The 12,029-nt window shown below is 37.5% G+C and overlaps 1 protein-coding gene across 1 annotated transcript; it reads left to right on the top strand.

Moving 5' to 3' along the window:
• Nucleotides 1-3,608: 3,608 nt before the first annotated feature.
• Nucleotides 3,609-11,111, top strand: LOC117326566. Its single transcript, XM_033883324.1, has 4 exons — nucleotides 3,609-3,711; nucleotides 5,024-5,220; nucleotides 6,253-6,962; nucleotides 11,031-11,111. The coding sequence occupies exons 2-4, from the start codon at nucleotides 5,034-5,036 to the stop codon at nucleotides 11,109-11,111; spliced, it is 978 nt and encodes a 325-aa protein (XP_033739215.1). The 5' UTR covers nucleotides 3,609-3,711; nucleotides 5,024-5,033.
• The last annotated feature ends 918 nt before the right edge of the window (nucleotides 11,112-12,029 follow it).

The raw sequence follows: 12,029 nt of genomic DNA on the forward strand, positions 1-12,029 counted from the left end.
CCATTAAATATGATCCGAATTGGTGATACTTGAGATTAGTATAACTTGACAAAATTGGACTAATATTATCATTTTGTGACATATTTAGTCTCGTGGACTCGACAATGTAATATGTTCACATTCCTTTCTCCATAGCTTGTGAAAAATAAAAAAATGAACACAGGATAATTTTTTTGAGATTTTGAAAAATGCTGGAAATTACTAGTATTAATTACTAGTATTTCTTTTTTTCAGAGACACGTTATTTCATATATTACATGGATTTGGTATAAACATGACATAGTTAAACTTAAACGATAATGATGAATTTGAAATTCATCTTTAATTCTGATGTTATAAGCTGACAGATCAGACACTTTCGGAGAAAGAAGAGATTCAAGATAGTTTGATGAAAAATTGAGTTTTCTTAATTCCTCGTTGTTTTAAGGATTTACTTATAAAACTTGGCAAACCTGTGATAATTCTAGCTGCCTTGAATACTGAATGCTTCAGTTCTCTTTCTTTTCTTACAATTATGTCAAACCTCACAATAGTCTAGACATGGTTGAACATATTTTCTACATAAATATATATATTTCTATGTCTTTGTTTTAGTCATAATGCTATCTGTATGAGTACTCTCTTCTAGTATGAACTCCTAGATGTTTATGAGATTTCAGTATTGCAATAAAGTCGCCGTGAAAACTCAAAAAAAAAAAAAAAAAAAAAAAAACTGTTCATAGATAAGGTCAGATATGAAATTAATAACGATTCAGATTTAGATTAAAAGCCATTCACAATTTATCCCGATTCATTTCTAGTTGTTCTAAATCAAAATTTTATGTTACTCCATTTTTATCAAATTCGCAATTGAATTTAAATAGTGGAGCAACTGATGAAACCAAAACTAGAATTCCACAGAAGAGGGTGTGTCTCCTGCGCCCATTTATCTTAAAATGTGTTATTTTAAAAAAGGCATCGTGCATTCTGTTGTCGGTTGATTGATGTATAGTTAAGGTCCACACAACATCTAATGTCATATGTGAACGGTATCATGATTGTATGATACTTAATATGTTTGTGATATAACTCGAGAAATAGGTGGAATTTGACACGAGGATTGAACTCGAACTTTAATCCCTTATTGATGGAAAAGTCATGCATCAAGTTAGATACTGATGTGACAAGTGGTAGCGAAAATCATCTAGTTAATATTAAGAATTCCCAAACGTTTAATAACTTTAGGTTAAAAACAATATTGATACAGGATGTCAAATTAAACTGTTTATCGAATATGATTAAGTCATATGCAAAGTCAGAAATCGATATGGCAAGCAATTCGTAAAAACAAATGCGGAAAAAAATGATTATGAAAATTTTCTATGAGCAAAGGACGATAACTCTGGTAGGGAAAAAGTCTGGAAAACTAAAGCGTGACTGACGACGACACCAACGACGCAAGACGATGGAGGAAGTGATCATAAACAACTACTGAACCCTGGTGGACTTCAGCTTTAAGAACGCTGTCAAAGGATGCACAGTTTTTCATAAAAAAACGTACAGTTTATTTTCATAGAGGGTACCATTATATCATATTAGCGTATTTCCGTTTTTTTATTTTAATTATCAAACCTTGTCCTCTATGTCAAACTCGAATGAAAGCCTTAGAATCACAAAATATTATCGAAGTATGCGATTTCGATAAGTTATTGTTGGATAGTCGGTTGACAATAAGTACAAAATTCAAATAGCAATACAAGAAGTATCATCATTTCCAGTATTGCATATATGTATATCAGACGATAAAATCTTACTGCTACAAACGTACGCGTGGTCAATTCACTAATACGGTTTCTTTACAATTTGATCAATAAACATAAAAACGTATATTGAAGAGGCTGACTGGACAAAATAAATTGTATAAAGATAAAAGTTGAAATTGATGCAAATTCTAAAACCATCGTCACTAATTCTCCATTGATATCACGTGTGGTAACTATGACGTCACAATGACTATGACGTCATCTAGTTACTTACCTAACTACCGAGTCTTCAGCAGCTTTCTTCGCAACTCTCTTAATTGACACAAATACTCTTTGACAATGGGAAAAACCTTCAAGCACAGACTTCAAAACCTATTTACCTCCTGTTCACAGACGGTAAGAAAATACGATAATAACAGTTTTGAATAAAATAAGCAAATATAATCATAACATTTTTGAAGAAAACAACCAAATATAGGTAATTTTAGATAACATTAGATTCAACTCAGCTTATAAGTATACTACGTGTAAATGATCTTGTCGATCGACAGAGACTTGTAAGAGCCGAGAGTCTAGGTTTCGAATCTCTGTCGGTCTCTATTTTGTTCAACAAAGTAACTGTATACGGTTAAAAACCTGTCCCATCCAGCTTATTAGTTTCCAGGAAGATTAGAGTTACTTTGTAGTATAACAGGATAGAGTTTTCATAACAACATAAAGTGGACTTATAATCAGAGATTCATTAAGTAAAAAGGCGTAGCAATGCAATTGATTACAAGTTTAAATATAATGAAAAACTAAAGGGGATGACATCATCAAATTGAACTTAATATCTTTAATGTAAACCCTCTTTATTTCACAACAATTGCGAAACAAGTTATATCAGCCTATAGCAATAACACTTGTTGGCCCAGATTAAAGCGCGCGAGGGAGCTTACTGCAGGATAAAATCGGAGAACACGGAAAACCCACGTGGTCGGGCAGGTGACTCCATTCCAATTCACATCCGATCGGGGAATCGAGCCCCTGCCGCCTAGATGAAAGGCTAGTGTGTCACCACTGTGTAACCCAACCACCCAATGATAATGTGCCATTCAAACTTAGTTTATTTTTATTATTCTACTAGGGTCCATTTGGAAAATGAAATGGGGCTTCTAACAATTCATACGATCATTAAAATTTCATTTAGAAGACACAAATTAAAATAGCAATACAAAGATTTGTCCTCATTTCCAGTATTGCATATATGAAATGTCAGACGATAAAATCTTACTGCTACAAACGTACGGGTGGTCAATTCACTAATACGTTTTCTTCACAATTTGATCAATATTCACAAAATTAACATAGAAGAGGCCGACTCGACAAAAGAAATTGTATAAAGATAAAAGATGAAATTGATGTAAATCCCCAAACCTTCGTCACAATAACATTATGGCAAATTCTCCTTTGACATCACGTGTGGTAACTATGACGTCACAATGACTATGACGTCATCTAGTTACTTACCTAACTACTGAGCCTTCAGCAGCTTTCTACGCAACTCTCTTAATTTGACACATACAATTCTTCAACAATGGGGAAAACCTTCAAGCAGAGACTTCAAAACCTGTTTACCTCCTGTTCACAGATGGTAAGAAAATACGATAATAACAGTTTTGAATAAAACAACCAAATATAATTAATTTCAGCTAACATTAGATTTAACTCATTTTATTAGTTTACTACACGTAAATGATCTTGTCGATCGACAGTGACTTGTAAGAGCCAAGGATTCAGGTTTCGAATCTTAGTCGGTCTCTACTTTACCATTTCTGGAACATTAAAATCAATATGATGATTTGAAATAATTCATTTGATCACTCCTTTTGTATTAATAGAAATCAGTTGTTTACTAGTTTTTGTTTTTGTTTTAGCCTCGAAAAGAACCGTCAGTTGTGAGTTCACAACCCTATCACTATAAAGCACGGTATGTAGACTGTTTGTATCACTTAAATAACTAAAAAGCACGGTATGAAGACTATTTGTATCACTATAAAGGACGGTATGTAGACTGTTTGTATCACTATAAAGCACGGTATGAAGACTATTTGTATCACTATAAAGCACGGTATGTAGACTGTTTGTATCACTTAAATAACTAAAAAGCACGGTATGAAGACTATTTGTATCACTATAAAGGACGGTATGTAGACTGTTTGTATCACTATAAAGCACGGTATGAAGACTATTTGTATCACTATAAAGCACGGTATGTAGACTGTTTGTATCACTATAAAGCACGGTATGAAGACTATTTGTATCACTATAAAGCACGGTATGTAGACTGTTTGTATCACTTAAATAACTAAAAAGCACGGTATGAAGACTATTTGTATCACTATAAAGGACGGTATGTAGACTGTTTGTATCACTATAAAGCACGGTATGAAGACTATTTGTATCACTATAAAGCACGGTATGTAGACTGTTTGTATCACTATAAAGCACGGTATGTAGACTGTTTGTATCACTATAAAGGACGGTATGTATAGACTGTTTGTATATACATGCTCCCATTTTCACCTCTATACATGTTATACAGGTAGGCGATTGGAAATATTTATGAAAACAATTTCAATTTTTGTTCTTTTTCCCCATTATCCTGTGTATTGTTTTGAATTTGATAAGAAAGATAATGCTAAAACGAGTCATTCGTTATACAATTTTAAATTTCATTTATTTGACAAGAATTGCAAAAATTTCTTACAAATTCCGATAGAAGTACAAGAAGGGTTAGGTGACTGCAATACCTTTTAAAGTCTGATCGATGATCGATGACCGGCCGGCTTTGTGAAAGTGTGTGTAGTGTGTACCAGTGCGCCACTTGACCATCCTGGTTTTAAGCGTTCAAACCATTGTATAACTATATGTTTCAGTATTTCGCTTGAAACATTTCAGTAACGTCGTCGTCATCATCATCATCATCATCATCATGTTTTGCAGGAGGTGTATTCACCCTAATGTCAATAAAATTAACATAATACCTGGCAATTGGCATTAAACACTCTCTCGCGCAATAAACAGAGCTTCTAGAAATCACTTTCTATCAGAGATAAAACAAGATAAGGTCGACAACCATAGTTATTTCTTTGTTCATGAAGATGTTCAATGAATGAAATCATCACTTAAACTTAAAATATCGAAGTAAAATTCAAAATCATTGACAAAATAAAAAAAAAATCACTGTTTGACAAATTCAATATGTTACCAATGAAATACATTTTTTTTTGTCTATGCAGTATTCCGTACATGTCAGCAGAGTCGGCCGGAGGCATTCGGGCCATTTCCGGAATTGATCTGGCAACCGTCTCCCATGCGATGCGTTCAAAGGGGCACTTTGTTCCAACAACACCCGCTGATCCGCCTAAGAAGGCGTCCTTGTTTCGTCGCCTGTGCTGTCGCTCAAGACAAGCACCGAAGCCAGTAACCGTCGACGGTAAGTAGCATAAATGTTTGATTCTAGTTTCGAGTGATCTCTTTAATGGAAATATTGAAATTATTCTGATAGTTAACTCCACTGTCGAGTTATTGGTGTATATCTAAAACAGTTCTGTATTAATTGTGACCTTCTCATTGTCTCACTTATTTTGTTGCTGGAAGCTATGTTATTAATTTGATTTTTAAGCTTCAATTTCAATTTTTACACACTTCCTGTGGTTGCGGCAGTAAACAAAATCACAGCCATTGTTTCCCTTCAATGCTATAAAAGTACACTCAATGTATTCGGTATAGTATAATCTAAGGAAAATACAACCCGTACGTTCCCGTCCGAATGCATTGTCTGTCCGTTTTTTTTATTTGGAGAATACGTTCTTTATCTTGCGAGGTCTTTTTAATCCTGTGGAAAATTTTATGCATGCAGAATTTTTTGAACGGTCTCCCGCGCCCACTATACAAACGATAGCTATGCCCGAGTGTGCGTTTTGATCGGAACTTGGCTGGTCCGTGTCTTGTACTGTTCAGTTCACATCTGTTGTTTTGAACTGAACTGCGGCCGACCGCGTGACATCATATGGGTCAGCCGAAGGTGTGTGAAGAAACGTCCTGCCAGTTTGAATCAATACTGCTTTATTAATCTTAAAACCATTTTGAAACAAGTTCTATTGGCATACTGAGGCGGGGGTAGTCGAGATGTTTTACTGTCGGTGGGAACGGCTGTATCGTGGTCGTGTAGGTAAACCCAATACATTTTCGCGTTCGACCGCAATTCGAAATCCGGCCGCCGACGTGAAAGCCAAGTTTGTAACTACTGTGTTACTCGTATGATTAACGATTACTGAGTTCTGCATGTGGTGTAGTTACTACACTAATGGTGTAGTTATTGTAGATGTTATGCGCGCCATACTACGTTGGCGAGGGTAGAAACGGGACGATTTTTATAACATGATAAGTTTTTGTCGGAATTTGCGATGTCCGTTGTCACTGTAAAGATTAACTTTACTTACACATAATTATCTGTTTATTTCAGACGTAATAGTCCGTGGAACGATCTGCCAGGACAGCGTCGGACCGTTATTTGTAAACAGGCAATGCACCACTATGGCTTATGAAGCATTGGCCTACCAAGCCTTACGGAGCCACCCTGAGACCTGGACGTCTACAGACATAAACACAATCATCCGTCTGGGCCATCGACAACACGCTCGTTTCAGGCTTACTGATAAAATAAGCATCCAATTGGATGGGAAAGTGGGCACTTACCAGCTTCCTGACAAATATCGAGTGCGTACCATCCCAGAATTTTTGAGCAATGAAACTTATGGAAGGAATTTAAGACCGGAAGTGACAGCATCGCTGCTTTCCTGTGTTGACGGTTGCTTCCAATACAAAGACCGTGAAAACGCAGATGCGTTATTTGAAGTGGCTCCAGAATTTCCAACGTTCATGGCAAATGCGTTGGAGATGAATCAGCAGGAAGCCGTCCACATGGTCCTGACAATTGGAGAACTATCTGTTGCAGTATGGAGGAGGAAAGACGACAGCAGACTATGGCTGTTTGATAGTCATCGTCGGGGCCCAAAGGGAGACTACCACTTCGGCCCGACGGGAACACAACAATCTGACCAAGGTGCCGCCCTTATTCATTCTTTTGAGGACCTGGACTCCCTGATGACGCACTTAATTAATCAACACGGAACCAACTTTCAATACAGCGCTGCACTGCTCAGCTACGATGTGGTACGTAATGATTAATAGAATCTTTCCCTACCTTGAGGGTGTGACAGAGAAATCTCAACCTGAGGGGGAGATTCTTGAATGTCCAACCCGAGGCTTGCCGAGGGTTTGGACATTCAAGAATCTCCCCCGAAGGTTGAGATTTCTTTGTTACACCCTCAAGGTAGGGAATGATTATTTTTTCTCCCACCTCTTTTCTTTATGTGTTTTCCCATCGGCGATCTCCGTCTGTTTGTAAACAAGTACACATGTAAAAAAAAACCGCGGGAAATATGTACACATTTCCATTCATCCATTTCACGTGGGGTGACGTCACTCACTCATCACTGTCCGACTCGGAGTAAATCACACGAGGTCGCTTTGAAATCGACTTTGTGTTGTCATTATGGCTGTGGAAATGAATGTTAAATGTTCCCCCACTGATTGTGGATCCATAAAACACCGATCTTGTGACATCGGACGGAGTTGGGCACAAGGAAATGTGCGATCTTTTTACTTATGATAGTTGAACAATTTTGTCGCGATCTGTGAAGGTAGGTGCACTTGCTCTCAGTTTCAGTTGTAGGCCTACAGTTGGGGGATTCATTTGTATTTGAAAGAATGGCAGACATTTTTTGTTTTTGGAAACTGTTCAGTTGTCTGTAGTTGTTTAGAGACTGGGGATTTTTGTATTATTGTGTACACAATTTGTTTGTTGACGTAGCAGACGACGTAATGTAAACAAAAAAAGTAGTTCCGGTAGTACTTCCGGTGAAGAAAGTGAGCGCGTGCAATCTGTCACACCCTAGGGTATGACAGATTGCACGCGCTAAAAAAGACAGAGAAATCTTGTACACTCAAAACGGGAGACAAATCAGTGAAAGGTGGGAGAAATTGATAGGTATATCCCACCTTACTGTGACAACCGGTATACAAAGTATGAGAAAATATTATTAAGAGAAATTAATAGTCGTGAATAAAATGATGTTTAAACCAATCTTACCGTCAGAATTAAATTTTACTTTTAAACTTACGATTGCCAGACTTTATCAAATACCCCGCCACTGGTAGGCCCATTGTCAGTATAATGTGACCGGATGGGGTGTCCTGCTGGGTGTCTTAGACAGTATACTTCATTGAGATTGCACTTAACAGTTGGAATCATTTTGCCGCTATCAAAAATAGGCAAACAGGAGCATAACGCATCCATCGTAAAACAATTATCTACAACACGCATGCAACTTACACACATGGGAAGCCGTTCGTAAATGGATGGATATCTGTTGATGGGACGTTAAACATTATCAAACCAACCTATGATATAACATTTTAACACTTTTTCTCTTTCTCTCAACAGAAGTGAATTGTCCAAACAAGCAACAGTACAGGGATCAGGGATTATTGGACGACGGTGAGATGATATCCAAGTGGTATAGAACGAAACACAGATCATGTCCCATTAGTGCAGAACGGTACAGATGTCATGTTCCAGAGTATAGGACGGTACAAATAGCATGTCCCAGGAGTGTAGGACGGTACAAATAGCATGTCCCAGGAATGTAGGACGGTACAAATAGCATGTCCCAGGAGTGTAGGACGGTACAGATAGCATGTCCCAGGAGTGTAGGACGGTACATATGTCATGTCCCAGGAGTGTATGACGGTACCGACGTCATGTCCCAGGAGTGTAGGACGGTACAAATATCACGTCCCAGGAGTGTAGGACGGTACAGATAACATGTCCCAGGAGTGTAGGATGGTACAGATGTCATGTCCCAGGAGTGTAGGACGGTACAAATAGCATGTCCTAGGAATGTAAGACGATACAAAGAGCATGTCCCAGGAATGTAGGACGGTACAAATAGCTTGTCCCAGGAGTGTAGGACGGTACATATGTCATGTCCCAGGAGTGTAGGACGGTACAGATGTCATGTCCCAGGAGTGTAGGACGGTACAAATAGCATGTCCCAGGAGTGTAGGACGATACAAATAGCATGTCCCAGGAATGTAGGACGGTACAGATAGCATGTCCCAGTCATTCAGGACGGTACAGATAGCATGTCCCAGTCATACAGGACGGTACAAATAACATGTCCCAGGAGTGCAGGACGGTACAGATAGCATGTCCCAGGAGTGTAGGACGGTACAGATAGCATGTCCCAGGAGTGTAGGAGGGTACAGATAGCATGTCCCAGGAGTGTAGGACGGTACAAATAACATGTCCCAGGAATGTAGGACGGTACAGATAGCATGTCCCAGACATTCAGGACGGTACAGATAGCATGTCCAAGTCATACAGGACGGTACAAATAGCATGTCCCAGGAGTGTAGGACGGTACAGATAGCATGTCCCAGGAGTGTACGACAATACAAATAGCATGTCCCAGGAGTGTACGACAATACGATGATCATCTCCCAGTCATACAGGACGGTACGAAGATCATGTCCCAGTCATACAGGACGGTACAAAGACCATGTCCCAGTAGTTCAGGACGGTGCGGAGATCATGTCCCAGTCGAATAGGACACTACAAAGATCATGTCCCAGTAGTTCAGGACGGTACGAAGATCATGTCCCAGTCATAGAGGACGGTACGAAGATCATGTCCCAGTCATACAGGACGGTACGGAGATCATGTCCCAGTCATACAGGACGGTACGAAGATCATGTCCCAGTCATACAGGACGGTACGAAGATCATGTCCCAGTCATACAGGACGGTACGAAGATCATGTCCCAGTCATACGGGACGGTACGAAAATCATGTCCCTTGTCGTTCAGGACGGTACACAGATTTTTCTTAGTAATGCAGGACGGTACGAAAATCATGTCCTAGTAATGCAACGATAGAGATACGAAACAAACATGTCATGGAAATCATGTCAGCATCGAGAGTATTTCTTTTCCGAAAAAAAAAGGTACACTGTATTTCCATCAACAGTTGAATATACAGTATGAAAGGACTTGTTAAAACCTTACTGAGAGACAGACTTGCTAGATCCAACACTTTCCGGTGTTATATATGTATGTGGTATCTGATAAGGTAGGTTTATTGTTTTTTTTAAACTCTTTTGAATATTACATTGCATGTTTTTTGTCGTATTTAAAAAAAAAAAAAATAAAATAAAATATACAGAACTCAGAAAATTATTACACGTGTACCAATTTTCATATGATTGGTTTCAAAGAAAAAATTTCTGTCTTCAGACGAACAGACGCCAGGATGTCCGATATTTGTATAAATGTAATCCCTCAAAACAAAACATATACGATATGCATCTTTTTTTTTAATTTTGAGCATTCTGAAACCAATTAAAGGGACACAACTCTTACAGGTTTAAGTACAGTATTTCCATGGATCAGCATACATGATGGATTTATGCATCAGATTCGAAAATTGCATAGCTCTACTGAGCTAAACTTACATTGTGTACATGTAAACGATATTTACTTTACAACATTTGTGAAACAAGTTATATCAGCCTATATAAAGCATGCTTGTTTGCCCTGATTGAAGTGCGCGAGGGGTCTTGCTATGGGAGGAACCCGGAGTACCCGGTCGAGCAGACAGTCCCTTAAAAATGTAACTATTTTGACGTCCGGTCGGGGAATCGAGTCCCTGGCCGCCTAGGGCTATATAAGCGAAAGCATATGCATTGTTATCATGACATGTAGTTATATTTTCACGAACATAATTTTATTCGACAACTGTTTCAGAAGTTATCTCCCTTTGTCTATTTTCGTATAGTTTTGTCTGGAGATCTGCATTTTCAACTGATCTCTGAAACTTTTTTTTAGACTTTATAATTATAATATGAAGTTGTTTTTCACTGAATGGGATTTGATTGGACTAATTATTACCTTATAATCGTTATTGAACTTATATAGTTATCCCTGTGGATGCTCACTTTAAGTTATAACGTATTTCTTTCAATTTCTTGTCCAAGGCACGAAATTCTGCCCTCTAGATGGCATCTTAGTTTAAACATTATTTTATTATTATAAATTGAAATTGTACATACATGTATACAACATGAAGGATTCAAAAACATAAACTTGGTACTTATGTAAATTCGTCTCCTTGTGTTTTTAGATAGCTAATGAAACAGAGCTGACAATTTCATATGTGCAGGAGAAAAAAACAGAAAGGGTGAAAGGGTTTCGAAAGGGATGATGATGAGGGCATTTCATTTCAGGAACAAACGCTGATTACATAATAACATACAATGTATGGCTATAGAACCATCAGGGCTGAACCTGTTGTGGATAGTAGTACATATACAAAATATACTGCAGATACAAATATAAATAGATATCACAGATAATAGAGAAGGGGTAGTTAGATTTTAAAAGCGCTTATATTGACTGATAAAGTTTTGGACACAATAAAAAACAGTTCCATTGTATTGTACTGGCATGTATAGACTACCATATAGTAAGGTATTAATATTAGATGGCATTTTGTTTAGGGGTGCTACATTAAAATGACATCCATCGGTGTTCATTATAAGTGTATGACAAAAAAAAATCTAATTCATTTTTTCTCTCCATTTGACATGATGCAGATTTAATGATGTTTTATCGTGATCCAATGTCCAGGTAGGTTGAACAATAAAACATTAAAATACATTTCATGTTGTTAACTGAAGATGGAATCTAGTTCCAGACAAATTGAATGAACAACGGGTTAAGTTAATCTCCTCCTGACATCAGTAATATTTATTGAAACAAACATTGAAATAAAGCACAGTTAATGTAAGGGAGGTAACTCCTATGAACCTAGATGCATTTGATCAAAGTACAGTTTAATGAATTAATATAATCATTTGTTTATCAATTAGATAAAAGAAATGCTTATTACGGTCAGGATTAGATTATAAAATGCGTCTGTAATATAAATGTTCACGTTAGAATTAGCTAACGTTGACCTGTTTAAATCTTAGGAAGACAATTCGACCTGTTCGTGGTGTGTTGAAGTTAACTTTTAGTTTCAGCTAATAAATTAACACAAACTTCAGTACAATAAATGACGAAGCGTGTTCACATTGTTTATTGGTAAAGGTGAATCAATTCATTACAACAAGAGCTATCT

The sequence above is a fragment of the Pecten maximus genome, chromosome 4, assembly GCF_902652985.1.
Source record: "Pecten maximus chromosome 4, xPecMax1.1, whole genome shotgun sequence".
In the NCBI taxonomy this organism is placed as follows: domain Eukaryota; kingdom Metazoa; phylum Mollusca; class Bivalvia; order Pectinida; family Pectinidae; genus Pecten; species Pecten maximus.